The 20,094-nt window shown below is 49.1% G+C and overlaps 2 protein-coding genes across 2 annotated transcripts; one reads left to right on the plus strand and one right to left on the minus strand.

The window, feature by feature from the left end:
- Window positions 1–6,407: 6,407 nt before the first annotated feature.
- Window positions 6,408–8,852, minus strand: LOC120928800 (heat shock 70 kDa protein-like). The gene has a single exon (XM_040339808.1). The coding sequence runs from the start codon at window positions 8,624–8,626 to the stop codon at window positions 6,695–6,697; it is 1,932 nt and encodes a 643-aa protein (XP_040195742.1). The 5' UTR covers window positions 8,627–8,852; the 3' UTR covers window positions 6,408–6,694.
- Window positions 8,853–12,966: 4,114 nt separating this feature from the next.
- On the plus strand, window positions 12,967–15,251 carry LOC120928801 (heat shock 70 kDa protein-like). The gene has a single exon (XM_040339809.1). The coding sequence runs from the start codon at window positions 13,153–13,155 to the stop codon at window positions 15,085–15,087; it is 1,935 nt and encodes a 644-aa protein (XP_040195743.1). The 5' UTR covers window positions 12,967–13,152; the 3' UTR covers window positions 15,088–15,251.
- The last annotated feature ends 4,843 nt before the right edge of the window (window positions 15,252–20,094 follow it).

The following is a 20,094-nucleotide window of genomic DNA, read 5'->3' on the forward strand; positions in this document are numbered from 1 at the left end:
TACATACGCCAGTCGCAGTAAGCTACGCCGTTTACGTAAGGCGTACGCCGGCGTAAAGTTAAAACACCTCTATAGGTGGCGCAGCCCATGCAAGGTATGGACGACGGAACTGCAGTCGGATTTTACGTTGTTTGCGTAAGCCGTACGTGAATGGGGCTGGGCGTAGGTGACGTTCACGTCGAAAGCATTGAGCCAATGTATTTTAGGGAGTATTTGCGACGTGATTCTGAGCATACGTGCGCATGCGCCGTACCAACGGCCCTTCATTTACATGGGGTCACGGTTAATTTAAATGTAGCACGCCCACTACCAGCCAACTTTGAATTAGGCGGGGTTACGCCGGCCCATTTTCGATACGCCGACGTAACTTACGAATCAAGTGCTTTGTGAATACTGGCCTTGCCTCACTATGTTACGTCGGCGTAGCGCAAATGGGATGCGCTACGCCGGCCAAAAGATGCGCCCTCTTACGTGAATCTGGCCCAAGGTCTCTAACATCTACCAGCTCTGTGATATCATGGAGGAGGGGAGGAGGACTCCAGTGGCAACCGGGTGAAGCTCTGGTGACCTCCATGCCCAAGAGGGTTAAGGCAGTGCTGGAAAATAATGGCGGCCACACAAAATATTGACACTTTGGGCTCAATTTGGACATTTTCACTTAGGGGTGTACTCACTTTTGTTGCCAGTGGTTTAGACATTACTGGCTGTGTGTTGAGTTATTTTGAGGGGACAGTAAATTGACACTGTTATACAAGCTGTACACTCACTACACAACATTGTACACACAGTGTCATTTCTTACTCTACATGCATCAATTGCAACATTTGCTGCGTATGACCCCCAGCATCACAGCAGGAATATGTCGGACGCATAGTCCAGTGGCAGTGAGAGGCGGGGCGCTGAGGCTGGGACATTTTCCAGAGACTGAAGCACATGTGCACGTCGTTTTTCCTTATAAGGTATCTCATCGGGTGACACTTACCTGATTTAATTTGGTCACGATCCACCAGACTTAGGCCAGTAGCTCTGACACTCCTGACCGTTAGCCGGGTGATGGTTCGATTCTTCCTGTGATGCTTGGGGGTCATACACAGCAAATGTTGCAATTGATGCATGTAGAGTTGCCAAGAAGAAGCAGACTCCTGAATCTGCAAAACGCTTTGGAACCCTCCATACACCAGCATCCTCCAAAAAGTGGGGTAACCCCTCAACATGGGGTACCCCCTAGGCCTTTGGGCCTAGTATGATCTTGTGAGGAAATCCCACGCCCTCCCAATTTTTTTTTGAATAAAAAATGGCATGGGTCCCTCTCCCAGGTCCATATTAGCCCCTAAGGTATAGTATGAATTTTAAGGGGAACCCAACGCCCAAACCAATACCAGACCCTTATCCGACCAGGAATGGGGGGAACGAGCGAGTGCCCCCCCCTTCTGAACCATAACAGGCTACATGCCCTCAACATGGGAGGTATGGGTGTTTTTGGGGGGGGAGCACTCCAAAGCATCTTGTCTCCATGTTGATAGGGACAAGATGTGGATGTTGATGGGGACAAGGGCCTCTTCCCGATCACCCTGGCGGGTGGTTGTTGGGGTCTGTGGGAAGGGGGCTTATCAGAATCTGGAAGCCCCCCTTAACAAGTAAGTGGTTATTTACCGGCCCCTCTTTGTCTGAATGAATAGAGTCAGTGATTGGTGCGGATCGCTGACTCTGTCCATTCATAACTGAAACACAGTAAACGGTGTTTACTATGTTTCAGTTTGTGAATCAATGAGTAGCTCTGTACAGAGCTATTCCTGTCCATTCATTCTGTACAGCTGAGGCTGGAGATTGAGCGTTGTGTCCTCAATCTCCTTCCTCTGCCTCAAAGGTGAAACATCAGAGGTATGTTTAGACTCCTGATATCTCACCAAAGTCCCCCCCCTCCCCCCACAGGGCATTAAAAAAGACTGTAAAAAAATATAAATAAATAAAATGGTAAAAAATAAATAAAAAATACTGACGCCAGTTGTGGAACTACCAGGATCACAAAGTTCGCACTTGCAACCAGGCCCTGGCATTCCACCACCAGGCTCGGAGGGAAGGACTTTTCACTGGGGCCCTGAAGGTTCTAGTTACGCCTCTGGTTCAACCTGGGAGGCAAAAAGGGTAACAAAACTTTAGGAGAACTTTGCTGTGAAAATTCTATATTCTTATTGGGTGAAATACATATTTCTGCGCAGACACCTTGGGACATGTTGGCTAGAGCTTGTTATTTTGTGAACACGATTTTCATTTTAGTGTGGACACCTTTCTCTGTAGCCATCTATCTGGTCTTATCAGGACATAAATCAGCCAGTGTCAGTAATGATGTAGAGCAGTGGTTCTCAACCTGGGGGTCGGGACCCCCTTGGGGGTCGAATGGTGATTTGCCTGGGGTCACCAAATCCTGGGCTGTTCCTGAAGCCCGCACCACTCTCCTAGCCTTTTTGCGACTGAGCCAGAATCACAGTGAGTAACACTACCTGTGATTATAGATGCCATTAAAAGTCCCCACTACAGTTCTCAGATCAGCAGATAACCTTCATCAAGAGCACCTAAGTTGGCTGATCAGAACTCCCCTCAGCATTGCCACTGATCCCAACTCCCTGCCAGCACTGCCACTGATCCCAACTCCCCACCAGCACTGCCACTGATCCCAACTCCCCGCCAGCACTGCCACTGATCCCAACTCCCCGCCAGCACTGCCACTGATCCCACCCCTCACCAGCACTGTCACTGATCCCACCCCTCACCAACACTGTCACTGATCCCACCCCCCCCCCCCCCCACCAGCACTGCTACTGATCCCACCCCTCACCAGCACTGCCACTGATCCCAACTCCCCGCCAGCACTGCCACTGATCCCAACTCCCCGCCAGCACTGCCACTGATCCCACCCCTCACCAGCACTGTCACTGATCCCACCCCTCACCAACACTGTCACTGATCCCACCCCCCCACCAGCACTGCTACTGATCCCACCCCTCACCAGCACTGCCACTGATCCCACCCCTCACCAGCATTGCCACTGATCCCAACTCCCCGCCAGCACTGCCACTGATCCCAACTCCCCGCCAGCACTGCCACTGATCCCAACTCCCTGCCAGCACTGCCACTGATCCCACCCTCACCAGCACTGCCACTGATCCCACCCCTCACCAGCACTGTCACTGATCCCACCCCTCACCAGCACTGCCACTGATCCCACCCCCCACCAGCACTGCTACTGGTCCCACCCCTCACCAGCACTGCCACTGATCCCACCCCTCACCAGCACTGCCACTGATCCCACCCCTCACCAGCACTGCCACTGATCCCACCCCAACCAGTACTGCTGCCCATCTCATTCCCTCCACCATTGAGTAAAGAGAAGGAATACAAATAGAGAATACATGGAAAGGAGAGAAAAAGAGGGGGAGGAACAAAGAAAAAAGGGAGAGAATGAATAGCATGGGGAGGGAAAAAAACAAGAAATTAGGATAAAGAGAGATAAAAGGGAAAGAAATAAGAACAATGAGAGTGGTACAGACTAAAATGTATCATACGGGGTTTTAATACTGTACGAGTGGAAGGGACCCAGGGACCACTAAATGTCCGCGGGTTAGGGGCGCAAATTACTTGGCCTGCCTTGGGTGGTGACAACCCACGATACGAAAATAATTTTGCTGTTAGGGGTCCCCACAACTTTGGAAAATGTATTAGGGGTCACGGCACTAGCATGGTTGAGAACCACTGCTGTAGATGGTGTTTAGCTCAGATACCGCAGGCTATCTGCACAGAATGACCTACTCCTTGCACAGCCTAATAGTACAAAATTTGCACACAATTTTTCATCTTTACATTAAAAGCATTTAACTTAACCACTTCCATACCAGGCACTTACACACCTTCCCGCCCAGGCCAATTTTCAGCTTTCAGCGCTGTCGCACTTTGAATGGCAATTGCGCGGTCATGCTACACTGTACCCAAACAAAATTAGCGTCCTTTTTTCCCCACAAATAGAGCTTTCTTTTGGTAGTATTTGATCACCTCTGCGTTTTTTTTTTTTTTTTTGCGCAACAACTAAAAAAATACAGAAAATCTTGAAAAAAATTAAGGGCCAGATCCACAAAGAGCCGGCGTAACGTAAATTTTTCCATTTAAGTTACACTGCCTTAAAATCTCTACCTAAGTGCCCGATCCACAAAGCACTTACCTAGAAATTTTCGGCTGTGTAACTTAAATTCCGCCGGCGCAAGGCGTTCCTCTTCAAATGGGGGCGATTCCCATTTAAATTAGGCGCGCTCCCGTGCCGGCCGTACTGCGCATGCTCGTGACGTCATTTTCCCGACATGCATAGCGCGAAATTACGTTACGCCGATCTTTTTGGATCGCGTTGGGTCAATAAAGTTGCGTTGGGAAAAAAAAAGATACGGCGAAAAAAAAAAATTCAAAACAAAAAAAAAAAATCGCGTCGCTGGACAGAAGGGTCTGCTTTTACAAGGTGTAAACAGTTTACACTTTGTAAAAGCAGCCCTAATTTTGCGTTTGCAAACTAAAACTTACGGAGAAAAAACGAAGCTGAAAAGCTTCGTGGATCTCCGTAAGTGCTAATTTGCATACCTGAGGCGGCATTTCGACACGAAATGCCCCCAGCGGCGGATGCGGTACTGCATCCTAAGATCCGGCAGTGTAAGTCCCTTACACATGTCGGATCTTCTGCCTAACTATGGAAAACTGATTCTGTGGATTCCATAGTTAGAAACAGGGATACGACGGCATATCCCTTTTGAGGATCTGGCCCTAAGTTTTTATTTTTTCTGTTAATTTTTTTGTAAATAAGTAAGTTTTCTCTTTCAATTACGGGCACTGATGGGCACCGATGAGATGGCACTGATGGGCACCGATGAGGTAGTACTGATTGGCGGCGCTGGTATGCGGCACTCATAGGCGGCACTGATGGGCACTCATGGGCGGCACTGATGGGCACTCATGGGCGGCACTGGGCACTCATAGGCAGCACAGATGGGCACTCATGGGCGGCACTTATGGGTACTTATGGGTGGCACAGATGGGCACTGATAGGTTGGCACTTGGCATGGATGGGCACTGTGGGGTGGCACTGATGGACACTGTGGGGTGGCACTGATGGATCCATGTTGCCAGTCAGTGTCCATTTGTGGGCACTGATTGGCATCTTTTTTTTTTTTACTGCCCTTTTTTTATTTTATTTTACTGACTTTTTTTCCCCCTTTTTTATTTTTTTGCCCTTCCCTGGTGGTCCAGTGTGGCGATCCGAGGGGGGGCTGCGCTGATAAACATTTAGCGTGAACCCCTGTCAGGAGAGCCGCCGATCGGCTCTCCTCTACTCGTGTCTGTCAGACGCGAGTGAGGAAGAGCCATCAACGGCTCTTCCTGTTTACATCGTGATCAGCCGTGATTGGACACGCCTGATCATGTGGTAAAGAGCCTTCGCCGGAGGCTCTTTACCAAAATCGGAGATGCAGGGTGTCAGACTGACACCCCGCATCACCTATCGCTGCGCTGCGCGCCCCCACGGGCGCGTGTGGGCATGAAATCCTGCAGGACGTCAATAGACGTCCAGTCAGGATTTCACAACTACTTTCCGGACGTCAATCTGTTATTGTGGTTAAGCAATACAATTCTTCTCAAATGGAAAAAAATAATCTCCTAAGGGTTACCTGTGTTAGGAGACTTTTCAGTGGCCTTTCCGGTCTCTGCCACCCGCGGGTATGGCCGTCATATCCGGCGGACCACTGTCTCCTGGGAGCTATGTGTAATTATTCCTAGGAGTCAGTGTGGATATCAGCCGCTCGTTCTCGTGATATCTTCTGTGTCTGATTGATTTCGTTTATCTTCGCTGCCATCACAACGGGATGGGGACTTCCGCCGCTGCCTGTTGTGATGGCAACATCGGAGGTTTACGGCGCTATGCGCTGTACATACTGCGAATGCGTGAGAACAGGCGGTGCATGCTGGTAGCTCAGCAGCACCGTATCCCGGAACTGTATGCTTGTGGGCTTCATATGCCCACAAGCAAGATGAAAACTGCCAGGAAAGATTTTTAAAAATTCGTTTTTTATATAATACCGGACATCAGGGGGTTAATTTAAACAAATAAGGGAGTTTAAAACGTTATAAACTTTGGAATTGCTTAAAAAAAATCATTGTCGTTGGAACTCAGTTTCCCGATCTTATAATGCCCCATGTTATTTGGATTTTGATACAATTTCCAAAGCCTAATGTTAAAGAGTTATTTTATCTCCTATAAAGTTAATAACCAATATTACACTGAAAATTTTGCAAATATATGTAGATTTAACATATAAATTAAACACAATTTTTTTTAACATTTTAAATATTTATTAAGAAAAATATCAATTACCATATATACAACAGACATAAAAACATAGAAAAAACTTTTTTCCTAAAATTGTAAAATATATTTTGCTTGACGTGTTTGATGACCTGCAAAAAACACTCTCCCTCGTTATCCACTGCTTATGTCTTTTTAAGTACTACATTCAGTCCTTTTTCTTCAGTGCTGCTCAGTCCAATATGATCACATGTAAGTCCTTATATTTCCAATGTTATACTGTCCATAATCTAACTCTGCAATGATGACCATTCTCAAAGTTCACATACAAGTCCTTCTGGAGTAAGCACCATGAAGTCCTTAATCCACCTCCTCAATGGTAGGTCCGGGGTTGCAGCCCTGTCTGGCCTGAGTACTGCAGCTGGCTCCTGGCATCCCACCACCTGCTGCCCCTTGGTACAATCTGGAGATGATAGGGTTACATGCCCTCTCCAGCTCCTTCTGCTGGTGGATGTACTCCTCTTTCTCAGCCAGCTGGTTCTTGTCCAGCCATGACAGGACCTCATTACACTTCTCCACAATGGCCTTCTTATCTGATGCACTCATTTTCTCCTTGATATTCTCATCCTCCACTGTGCTCTTCAGATTGAAGACATAGGACTCCAGAGAGTTCTTAGCAGCAACCCTCTCCCTCTGGACATCATCGTCTCCCTTGTACCTTTCTGCCTCCTGCACCATCTTCTCTATTTCCTCTTTGCTCAGTCTGCCCTTGTCATTGGTGATGGTGATTTTGTTCTGCTTTCCTGAACTTTTGTCCACAGCAGACACATTGAGGATTCCGTTGGCATCAATGTCAAAGGTGACTTCAATTTGTGGCACTCCACGTGGAGCTGGAGGAATGCCAGTCAGTTCAAACTTGCCCAGGAGGTTGTTGTCCTTTGTCATTGCTCTCTCACCCTCGAGGACCTGGATGAGGACACCTGGCTGGTTGTCAGAGTAGGTGCTGAAGATCTGTGTCTGCTTGGTGGGGATGGTGGTGTTGCGTTTGATGAGTACAGTCATCACCCCTCCGGCTGTTTCTAGACCAAGAGAGAGCGGCTTCACATCCAGCAGGAGCAGATCCTGGACCTTCTCAGACTTGTCACCCGTCAGGATGGCAGCTTGTACAGCAGCTCCATAGGCGACAGCTTCATCAGGGTTGATGCTCTTGTTTAGCTCCTTCCCATTGAAAAAGTCTTGAAGGAGTTTCTGCACCTTGGGAATACGTGTAGAGCCTCCGACTAGAACAATGTCATGAATCTGAGACTTGTCCAGCTTGGAATCTCTCAGGGCCTTCTCAACGGGGTCAAGGGTTCCCCTGAAGAGGTCTGAACAGAGTTCCTCAAAGCGAGCCCTGGTGATGGAAGTGTAGAAGTCAATGCCCTCATACAGAGAGTCAATCTCAATGCTGGCCTGGGTGCTGGAGGACAGGGTGCGCTTGGCTCTCTCACAAGCTGTTCTGAGCCTCCTCAGAGCTCTCTTATTCTGGCGGATGTCCTTCTTGTGCTTGCGCTTGAATTCTTCCACAAAGTGGTTCACCATTCGGTTGTCAAAGTCTTCTCCACCCAGATGGGTGTTGCCTGCTGTAGCCTTCACCTCAAAGACCCCGTCATCAATAGTGAGGATGGAGACGTCAAATGTGCCACCTCCCAGGTCAAAGATCAGGACGTTGTGTTCACCTCGGCTTCCTTTATCCAAGCCATAAGCGATGGCAGCAGCTGTGGGCTCATTAATGATTCTCAGAACATTTAAACCAGCGATGACCCCGGCATCTTTAGTGGCTTGGCGCTGGGAGTCGTTGAAATAGGCTGGCACAGTGATCACAGCGTTTCTCACAGGGTGACCCAGGTACGCCTCAGCTGTTTCTTTCATCTTCAACAAGACCATGGAGGAAATTTCCTCAGGTGCGAAGGTCTTCTCTTCTCCTTTATATTCCACCATCATCTTGGGCTTCCCACAGTCACTCACCACCTGGAATGGCCAGTGCTTCATATCAGACTGCACCACGGGGTCATCAAACTTCCTGCCAATCAGTCTCTTGGCATCAAAGACCGTGTTCTGCGGGTTCATGGCCACCTGGTTCTTGGCTGCATCTCCGATCAATCTCTCTGTGTCGGTGAAGGCCACATAGCTTGGGGTGGTGCGGTTACCCTGGTCATTAGCGATGATCTCCACCTTGCCATGCTGGAAGACGCCAACGCAGGAATAGGTTGTGCCCAGATCAATGCCAATTGCAATGTCTTTAGGAGACATCTTGCTGGTGGATGGGTAGATCTCTATAGAATGTCTTCTCTGGGGTCAGTAGATGAAGCGGGTTCTCCTTTGCTGTGTAGAAGATACGTCTTCTCTGTGCTGTATCAGGAACGCGGTGTGTTCTCCTCTATGAGCTGAGCTCTGTCTTCTCTCTGGGAGTTTTACTATCTGCCTCTCTCTGTGCGGCTCAGCTCTATTTATACTCGCTGGCTCAGCTGGGAGAAACTTCCTGACCAATCACGCACAGTGCTCAGGAAGCAGCTTGAACTTTCCAGAGACTTCCTGAAAGCATCAGCCAATCAGCACTGACCTGAGACAACGTCATGGACTTTAGATGATTCTGGAAGGTACAGGAATGTTTGGGGCAGATCTCTGCTGTCTGGACAGAGTTAACCCTTTCATGACTTGCAGCTCCCCCGTGGTTGGGATTAACCCTTTCCATTTATAACCGCTGCCTGGTAGCCGAATACAATTAACCATTTCTTGGCTAATCGCTCCCTGGTGGCCAGATAACATTAACACTTACATGTCCAGCAGCTCCATAAAGCATAATACAGTTAACCTTTTCATGCCTGGTGGTTATCTAGTGGCTAGACAGGATTAATACTCTCACGACTAACAGCTCTCCGTCGGCTGCATATGATTAACCCTTTATGACCTGCATCTCCTTAGTGGCTGAACACGGGTCCACCAATTTATGACAAATGTCTCCCCAGCGGCTGGATAGGATTAACCCTTCCATGACTGTCTACTCCCTGGAGAGGCTGAATACCATTAACCCTTTCATGACCGATGTCCTCCAGGTGGCTTGGATTTTATTAACCCTTTCACGACTAACAGCTCCCTAATGGCTGTGCGTGATTAACCCTTTCATTCCCTATGGGTCTGTGTTGGCTGGATAGGACTTACCTATTTATATGGAGATGTTTCCTTAGTGGCTGGGTATTATTAACCCTATAATCAGGGCTGGACTGGGACAGAAATTTGGCCCTGGACTTCATCCAGACCGGCCCACTTTAATTTTAAGTGTCCCCCTTGCATCAGAGTCCCCCTTACATCAGTGTCCCCCCATCAGAGCCCCCCTTGCATCAGCGAGTCCCCCTTGCATCAGAGCCCCCTTTGTATCAGAGTCTCCCCCATCAGAGTTTTTCTTGCATCAGAGTGTCCCCCATCAGAGTCCCCCTTGCATCAGAGTGTCCCCCCTTGCATCAGAGATCCCCCTTGCATTAGTGTTCCCCTTCAGTGTCCCCCCTTACATTAGAGTGCCCCCCTTGCATCAGAGTGTTCCCCCTTGCATCAGTGTCCCCCCTTGTACCAGAGAGCCCCCTTTGCATTAGAGTGTCCCCCCTTACATCAGAGTGCCCCCCTTGCATCAGAGTGTTCCCCCTTGCATCAGTGTCCCCCCTTGTACCAGAGAGCCCCCTTTGCATTGGAGTGTCTCCCCTTACATCAGAGTGTTCCCCCTTGCATCAGAGTTCCCCCCTTGCATTAGAGTGTCCCCCCTTGCATCAGTGTCCCCCATTGTATCAGAGAGCCCCCTTTGCATTAGAGTGTCCCCCCTTAAATCAGCGTGTCCCCCATTGCATCAGAGTGTCCCCCCTTACATCAGAGTGTCCCCCATTGCACCAGGGTGTCCCCCTTTGCATCAGAGTGTCCCCCATTGCATTAGAGTGTCCCTCATAAGAGTGTCCCCCATTGCACCAGGGTTAGGGTTGCCACCTTTTCTTCAAGCCAAACCCGAACACTTTTGCGGCACAGGGCAATGCTATAGGATTATAAAAAGACACATTTGGGTGCCCCAAGGAAAGTAGTAATGTAGCGCACAGAGCGTGCAAATGGGTGTGGCCAAACTGCTCTTGCTGACATCATCACCCCACCAAACCTGTCCACAAACAGCCGCCCCACAGCGACAGCAACAGATTTGTGTGTGACTACCTCAGGTTACTTGGGGAGCCACAGTCTAGTCTGAATAATGTGTCCGGGTTTCAGGTGGACTGAAACCCGGACACATGATCCAAAACCCGAACTGTCCGGGTGAATTCTGGACTGGTGGCAACCCTAACCAGGGTGTCCCCCCTTTAAAGTGTCCCCCATCAGTGTGTCCCCCCCTTGAATCAGAGTGCCCCCCTCTCCTCCCCCTCCCACATGTACTCATTCACAGCTCTCCAGAAAGGCAGCATTGTTCCTCTCTCCAGTCATGTGATAAGTGACAAGTGATAAGGGGAGAGAGGAAGGAAAGTCTGTCGGCTGTCTATCTCCCCCTATAGGGCGGGAGGGAGCAGAAAGGCTAATACTCACTCCAGCAAGTGACGGCTGCTGCTTCTCTTGACAGGAGTGAAATCGTGATTACTCATTGTCAGAGAGGAGCGGCTCAAGGACTGCACCTGACCGGCCCACTGAGCCATCGGCCCACCAGGAAACTCCCGGTAGTCCCAATGGCCAGTCCGTGCCTGCCTATAATGACTAGTGGCTTCCAATGTCTGCATATGTTTGACCCTTTCACGGCTAGCAGCAGCTCCTTGCTGGGTGTTCCTATTACCCGTGTCCACCCTGGTGGCAGCATATAGGCACCCAGATATATATCCTCACTTTTGGCTTCCTTCCAATGTCTGTGTTTTTAACCATTTTATAAAGAAAGTTTCTTCTAACCTTCCTAATGAACCACCTACAATGGCTCCCAATGGGCTGCAAAGTACTGTCTGCAAACCCACCAACATTCCAGCTGCTTTCCCCCACTAATGGAGTCCATTTCCCGTAGTGGTTACCTAATTATGAGGCCAGATTTAATGCTACAAATGTTCCTACAACCCTTCCAAACTATGTGCCACCCCCAAACATTCAAAAATACAATGCAATGCTGCCTGCAATCCCTCCTTCCCGTATATCTTTACAGCACTGTCAGGTACCTGTATGCAGATATCTATATTCTATAAGCCCCGGTAAGAACTTTCTACAAGACAACCCATTATAGCATTTTATAAGTGCCTCCTGCTCTCCCAAACAGGCTCCCAGCAGTAATGTCTATTGCTGCGTACACACGATTGTTTTTCGGGTTGTAAAAAACGAAGTTTTTTAAAAATGTCATTTAAAACGATCGTGTGTGGGCTTCAGAACATTTTTCGGCTTCTGAAAAACGACCAAATTTTTTTTCGAACATGCTCTATGTTTTCACATCGTTTTAAACTATGTCGTTTTTCCGGTTATAAAAAATGGTCCTGTGTGGGCTTTAGCGAGTTATGAGACGGGAGCGCTCGTTCTGGTAAAACTACCGTTCGTAATGGAGTAAGCACATTCATCACGCTGTAACAGACAGAAAAGCGCAAATCGTCTTTTACTAACACGGAATCAGCTAAAGCAGCCCCATGGTGACACATAAATTATGTGTCACCATTTATACATTCCTGGATACCACAGCACTGTGGTATCCAGGAATGTCTAAATGGTGACATAATTTATCAGGGCAGCAGTCCCTTTTAAAGCACTAATCCTGGATATGAAATTCAGCATCTACTAGGTGCTATGATTGCCCTTTGGGGTGCAGGAGGATCCGAATATGTTGTTTGCAGGCAGCACTGTGTGCTGTTAGGAAGGTGGGAGAGACGCCTTAGTAGTGGAAGGGTTAATATTGGGACTCCGTATTCTCCAGGAAGGAAGAATTCACACAAGCAGTCACCAGGGAGCTGTTTCTAGTCATTAAAGGGTTAATAATTTCCCTCTTGTAGTGATCCCAGTGATTGGGCTTAGCATATCCAATTACCAGTGAGCTTCCAGTCCTGAAATGGTTAAATCCCCACATACACCGGGAAAGTACAGCATAGGAAAGGGTTAAATATACAGATATGGGGGGAGGGGGGAATGCGTTACTTTGCATCAATAACATTGATATGTAATCCACTCCATCCATACATACACATGCACACTGCTGGGGGGACACAGTGTTCTTCCATGCTGAGCTCTGTACATGATCATTTATTTATTTGCACAGTTATATAGAAAGAAGGACACAGCTGTGCTCTTCCATGTAACACCGGCATTCTGGAACCTTCGTTATACCACCCGGCATTCTGGAACCTTCGTGATACCACCCGGCATTCTGGAACCTTCGTGATACCACCCAGCATTCTGAGGTCACCCAACCCAACTCTAATTGGTGAAAGTGTAAGCAGTCCCCGAATATTCTTGTAGCTTCCTGAATCATCTGAGGATGACGTCGTCTCAGGTCAGTGCTGATTGGCTGATGCTTTCAGGAAGTCTCTGGAAAGTTCAAGCTGCTTCCTGAGGACTGTGCGTGATTGGTCAGGAAGTTTCTCCCAGCTGAGCCAGCGAGTATAAATAGAGCTGAGCAGCACAGAGAGAGGCAGATAGTAAAACTCCCAGAGAGAAGACAGAGCTCAGCTCATAGAGGAGAACACACCGCGTTCCTGATACAGCACAGAGAAGACGTATCTTCTACACAGCAAAGGAGAACCCGCTTCATCTACTGACCCCAGAGAAGACATTCTATAGAGATCTACCCATCCACCAGCATGATGTCTCCTAAAGACATTGCAATTGGCATTGATCTGGGCACAACCTATTCCTGCGTTGGCGTCTTCCAGCATGGCAAGGTGGAGATCATCGCCAATGACCAGGGTAACCGCACCACCCCGAGCTATGTGGCCTTCACCGACACAGAGAGACTGATCGGAGATGCAGCCAAGAACCAGGTGGCCATGAACCCGCAGAACACGGTCTTTGATGCCAAGAGACTGATTGGCAGGAAGTTTGATGACCCCGTGGTGCAGTCTGATATGAAGCACTGGCCATTCCAGGTGGTGAGTGACTGTGGGAAGCCCAAGATGATGGTGGAATATAAAGGAGAAGAGAAGACCTTCGCACCTGAGGAAATTTCCTCCATGGTCTTGTTGAAGATGAAAGAAACAGCTGAGGCGTACCTGGGTCACCCTGTGAGAAACGCTGTGATCACTGTGCCAGCCTATTTCAACGACTCCCAGCGCCAAGCCACTAAAGATGCCGGGGTCATCGCTGGTTTAAATGTTCTGAGAATCATTAATGAGCCCACAGCTGCTGCCATCGCTTATGGCTTGGATAAAGGAAGCCGAGGTGAACACAACGTCCTGATCTTTGACCTGGGAGGTGGCACATTTGACGTCTCCATCCTCACTATTGATGACGGGGTCTTTGAGGTGAAGGCTACAGCAGGCGACACCCATCTGGGTGGAGAAGACTTTGACAACCGAATGGTGAACCACTTTGTGGAAGAATTCAAGCGCAAGCACAAGAAGGACATGAGCCAGAATAAGAGAGCTCTGAGGAGGCTCAGAACAGCTTGTGAGAGAGCCAAGCGCACCCTGTCCTCCAGCACCCAGGCCAGCATTGAGATTGACTCTCTGTATGAGGGCATTGACTTCTACACTTCCATCACCAGGGCTCGCTTTGAGGAACTCTGTTCAGACCTCTTCAGGGGAACCCTTGACCCCGTTGAGAAGGCCCTGAGAGATTCCAAGCTGGACAAGTCTCAGATTCATGACATTGTTCTAGTCGGAGGCTCTACACGTATTCCCAAGGTGCAGAAACTCCTTCAAGACTTCTTCAATGGGAAGGAGCTAAACAAGAGCATCAACCCTGATGAAGCTGTCGCCTATGGAGCTGCTGTACAAGCTGCCATCCTGACGGGTGACAAGTCTGAGAAGGTCCAGGATCTGCTCCTGCTGGATGTGGCCCCGCTCTCTCTTGGTCTAGAAACAGCCGGAGGAGTGATGACTGTACTCATCAAACGCAACACCACCATCCCCACCAAGCAGACACAGATCTTCAGCACCTACTCTGACAACCAGCCAGGTGTCCTCATCCAGGTCCTCGAGGGTGAGAGAGCAATGACAAAGGACAACAACCTCCTGGGCAAGTTTGAACTGACTGGCATTCCTCCAGCTCCACGTGGAGTGCCACAAATTGAAGTCACCTTTGACATTGATGCCAACGGAATCCTCAATGTGTCTGCTGTGGACAAAAGCTCAGGAAAGCAGAACAAAATCACCATCACCAATGACAAGGGCAGACTGAGCAAAGAGGAAATAGAGAAGATGGTGCAGGAGGCAGAAAGGTACAAGGGAGACGATGATGTCCAGAGGGAGAGGGTTGCTGCTAAGAACTCTCTGGAGTCCTATGTCTTCAATCTGAAGAGCACAGTGGAGGATGAGAATATCAAGGAGAAAATGAGTGCATCAGATAAGAAGGCCATTGTGGAGAAGTGTAATGAGGTCCTGTCATGGCTGGACAAGAACCAGCTGGCTGAGAAAGAGGAGTACATCCACCAGCAGAAGGAGCTGGAGAGGGCATGTAACCCTATCATCTCCAGATTGTACCAAGGGGCAGCAGGTGGTGGGATGCCAGGAGCCAGCTGCAGTACTCAGGCCAGACAGGGCTGCAACCCCGGACCTACCATTGAGGAGGTGGATTAAGGACTGCATGGTGCTTACTCCAGAAGGACTTGTATGTGAATTTTGGGAATGGTCACCATTGCAGAGTTAGATTATGGACAGTATAACATTGGAAATATAAGGACTTGCATGTGATCATATTGGACTGAGCAGCACTGAAGAAAAGGACTAAGTACAGTACTTAATAAGACATAAGCAGTGGATAACGAGGGAGAGTGTTTTTTGCAGGTTATCAAACACGTCAAGCAAAATACATTTTCAAATTTTAGGAAAACGTTATTTTTTTAAATTGATGTCTGTTATACATATGGTAACTGATATTTTTCCTAATAAATATATATTTTTTTAATTTATTTGTGTTTCGTTTTATTGTTAAATTTAAATATATTTGCAATGTTTTCAGTATAATTTTGGTTATTATCTTTATAGGAGATAAAAAAAACATAAAAGGTCTTAAATTTTTTTAATTCGGCATGGAAATTGCATTAGAATCCTAATAGCATGGGGCATTATAAGATCGGTAAACTGAGTTAAGAACACATTTTGTACTATTAGGCTGTGCAAGGAGTAGGTCATTCTGTGCAGATAGCTTGCGGCATCCAGGGGCGGATCCACCAGAGTCTAATCTCGGGAGGGGCACTGCCAAAATTTCTGCAGGCAATTTGTAGGGGCAATGGCTGGTGTTGGCGCTTCAATCATCACGGCACCGTGGTTAATATGGTGTCAGGATGATTGAAGCACATCATTTAAATTATTACTGTGTGGGAGCAGACAGGGGGGGGGGGGGTTGCAGCCAGGTGGAGGGAAGGAAAAGGTGGTTGCAGCCAGGTGGAGGGAAGGAAAAGGTGGTTGCAGCCAGGTGGAGGGAAGGAAAAGGTGGTTGCAGCCAGGTGGAGGGAAGGAAAAGGTGGTTGCAGCCAGGTGGAGTTGAGGACAGGGTGGTTGCAGTCAGGTGGAGGTGAGGACAGGGTGGTTGCAGCCAGGTGGAGGTGAGGACAGGGGGGTTGCAGCCAGGAGGAAGGTGAGGACAGAGGGGTTGCAGCCAGGTGAAGGGGAGGGCGAGGGGTTGCAGCCAGGTGAAGGGGAGGGCGGGGGGTTGCAGCCAGGTGAAGGGGAGGGCGGGGGGGTTGCAGCCAGGTGGTGGGGAGGACGGGGGGGGGTTGCAGCCAGGTAGTGGGAAGGACAGGGGGGTTGCAGCCAGGTAGAAGGGAGGACAGGGGTGTTGCAGCCAGGTGAGGGGAGGGGCAGAGGGGTTGCAGCCAGGTGAAGGTGAGGACAGGGGGTTGCAGCCAGGTGAAGGTGAGGACAGGGGGGTTGCAGCCAGGTAAAGGGGAGGACAGTGGGGTTGCAGCCAGGTGAAGGGGAGGACAGGGGGGTTGCAGCCAGGTGAAGGGGAGGACAGGGGGTTGCAGCCAGGTGAAGGGGAGGACGGGGGGTTGCAGCCAGGTGGAAGGGAGGACAGGGGGGTTGCAGCCAGGTGGAAGGGAGGACGGGGGGTTGCAGCCAGGTGGAAGGGAGGACGGGGGGTTGCAGCCAGGTGAAGGGGAGGACAGAGGGGTTGCAGCCAGGTGAAGGGGAGATAAGTTCTTACCTTGGATGATAATAATGGAATCACTGGCTTCCTCCACCCTACAGGTCATGGTCTCTCTTCTTCTCTCTTCCCCCCCCCCCCCTCCTGCTCGGCATGTTGGGGGCTGCAGTCCTCTCAGGGAATCATCCTGGGGCCTGCTGGTACTACATGTCCCATAATCCTCTTGGTTGTGTTTTACCAGCCATTGGCTCTGAATGTAGCCAATAGCATCAGGCATTGCCTGGTGAATGAGAGTTACTGGGCTCAAGGAGGAGAGGGAGGGGTGGAAATCCCCCGCAGCTGCAGCTCTGCCTGTGTCCCCTCACAGAGAGCCTGTCAGCAACGGCTGATGGGGTCGGCATCAGCACAGCCTGCAGTGCAAATTTTTTTTTCGGGGGGGGGGGGGCAATTGACATGCACAGCAAGGCAGTTTAAAAAAGCCTGATTATTTTTTAAACCAAGCGAGTGTGACATGATTGTCTCAGGGGGGCAATTGCCCTGTTGCCCCGCCTGGATTTGTCGTTGGCGGCATCTGAGCTAAACATCAACGACAGCTTTACTGACACTGGCTGATTTATGTCCTGATAAGACCAGATAGATGGGTACAGAGAAAGGTGTCCACACTAAAATGAAAATCGTGTTCACAAAATAACAAGGTCCAGCCAACATTTCCCAAGGTGTCCGTGCAGAAATATGTATTTCACCCACTCAGAATATGGAAACCTCACAGCAAAGTTCTCTGAAAGTTTTGTTATCCTTTTTGCCTCTCTTTTAACCAGGGGGTAACTAAAACCTTCAGGGCCCAAGTGCAAGAAACCATGAAGGGCCCATCTCAGCCCCGGCCGGGGCCCTTTCCCTCTGAGCCCAGTGGTGGAACGCCAGGGCCCGGTTGCAAGTGCGACCTTTATGACCCTGGTGTCAGTGGGGTAGATTCATTAAGCAATTGCGTCTGCGTAACCATAGTTACGCAGCGCAATTGCTTACTTACGCCGGCGTATCGAATGCTCCTGATTCAGGAACCTCGATACACCGACTGCAGCCTAAGATATGCGTGGCATAAGGCTCCTTATGCCGTCATATCTTAGGCTGCATTCTTGCGATGGCCGCTAGGTGGCGTTCCCGTTGTGCTCAGCGTATAGTATGCAAATTGCATACTAACGCCGATTCACAACGTTACACGAGCCCTGTGTACGCAGTTTACGTCGTTTCCGTACGGCGGTTTTCACGGAAGGCTGCCCCTGCTATTAGCAGGGGCAGCCAATGTTACGTATACCCGTCGTTCCCGCGTCGCAAAATTTCAAATTTATGTAGTTTGCGTAAGTGATTCGTGAATGGCGCTGGACGCCATTCACGTTCACTTTGAAGCAAGTGACGTCCTTGCAACGGTAAAGTTTCCCGACGGAGCATGCGCTCTACGATCGGCGCGGGAACGCGCCTAATTTAAATGATTCCCGCCCCCTACAGGATCATTTAAATTGCGCGCGCTTACGCCGGGCATCTTGCCGGCGCGCCCACGCAATTTACGGAGCTACTGCTCCGTGAATTAAGCGTAGCGCAGGAAATTTACGGAGGCGCAGCGGCAAAACGGTGCGCTGCGCCTCCGTAAGAAATGGGCAAATGTACCTGAATCTACCCCAGTGTTTTTTTATTTTTGGTATTGTTTTATTTTTTATTATTTTTATTTTTTTTACAATTTTTTTTTTTCCCCCGTTGGAGAGCTTTGGTGAGATATCAGGGGTCTAAACATACCTCCTGATGTTTCACCTTTGAGACAGAGAAAGGAGATTGAGGACACAGCCCTCAATTGTACAGAATGAAGGGACAGGAATAGCTCTGTACAGAGCTTCTCGTTGATTCACAAACTGAAACATAATAAACAGTTTGCTATGTTTCAGTTATGAATGGACAGAGTCAGAGATCTGTACCGATCACTGACTATTCATTTAGAGAAGGAGGGGGCCAGTAAGCCGTTGAGTAAATGACCATTTACTGGCCCCCATCCCCGCTCTCCATCCTGGCGGCCTTCCCCCCGCCGCAGCCAGCGGCATATGGGAGAGGGAAACCTGGCAGAGCTGTTGGGGATAAGGGGGGTGGGGGGCCAGGAGAGAGGACATAGGTCTAGGGGGGGGGGCATTAACAAACTGGATAGGGGCGGCGGCATATAGAGGAACTGATGCCTCCCTCCTGCAGCTGCTTAATGCCTGCAGGAGGGAGAGGACACGCGGATATTTAGCGTCTCAAGCTCTGGTTCCTCTATATGCCACCGCCCCTCCTATCCAGATGTATAAGGTGCCACAGGGGCCCCCTGGAGCATGGGGGGGGGGGTAATTGTGACCCCTGTAGGTATGCCCCTGGGTTGAACAAGAAAAAATGACCCAATTCCCCCATCCACACATTCATGGTGGATGGGGAATCTCTCCCACGGTTTTATTGTTTTCTGATGGCAGAGAGTCTCCTACCGTCAGAACACATCGATCAGTATTGCAGGCTACAGCCGGCAACACTGATTGTTCAGGAAAACCTGACAGGCTGGTTGTTCAGAATTCGATCGGTAGATGGACTTCTGTACAACCAGCCTACCCATACATGGATTGAAACTCAGCCGGTCCCTGCTGAACCGGACCAATTTTGATCCATCTATGGCCGCCTTTAGTATACTTGGGGAGGGGGAGTTAGATGAGCTCAGTGACCGGAGGAAAAAGGGTAACAAAGTTGCCAAAAAATTGGGTTTGTACGTTTCTGGAACTTCAGTCATTTTTTCATCTTTTCATTTATTAAATCTTCTGCTCTTGTTGTTGTTTTAACTTTGGATAGCAAAACATTTTTTTTCTGCCAGTAAATCCCTTATACAGCCCACTTCCTGTTTCTTGTCTGGTCATTAGCCTAGGCTTATGAGATCATGCACAGCTCTCTCTCTCTCTCACTCACGGGAGCGTTTGCCAGGAAGGGAGGAGGGATGAGCCATAAGAGGGCCAATGAGAGCTGCAGAGCTGGAGGTGAGTGTCTGTGTAAATCCAGGAAGTGAACAGGCAGCAGCTTCAGCTGCCCACAGTTAAAATGGCTGCAGCCAGACTCGGCGGAGGGAGATTTCTGCAGCATATTTGGCAAGTACAGAATCACAGTATATATAAATTTATATGCAAAGTGGTTGGAGGGAAGCTTCAGAATGGCAAAGATGTTTTTATTACAAATTATGTGAGCAGACCACAGTTCCTCTTTAAGTTAGCCATACACGGTGAGATGATTGCACACAATTCTGAAAAAACCGAGTCAACTGATGTCATTCAAGACTAGAGAGGAACCTGATCCGGGTCATTCCTCGCACTACAGCTCATGATAATGACCCGGCCTTCAGGTGATTTAACCACTTCTCTACTTTGGGTGTTTTTCAGATTTGGTGTTTACAAGACTAAAACAGTTTTTTCTAACACCCTAGAGAATTAAATGGCGATCATTGC

This window comes from Rana temporaria, chromosome 2 (genome assembly GCF_905171775.1).
Source record: "Rana temporaria chromosome 2, aRanTem1.1, whole genome shotgun sequence".
NCBI lineage: Eukaryota > Metazoa > Chordata > Amphibia > Anura > Ranidae > Rana > Rana temporaria.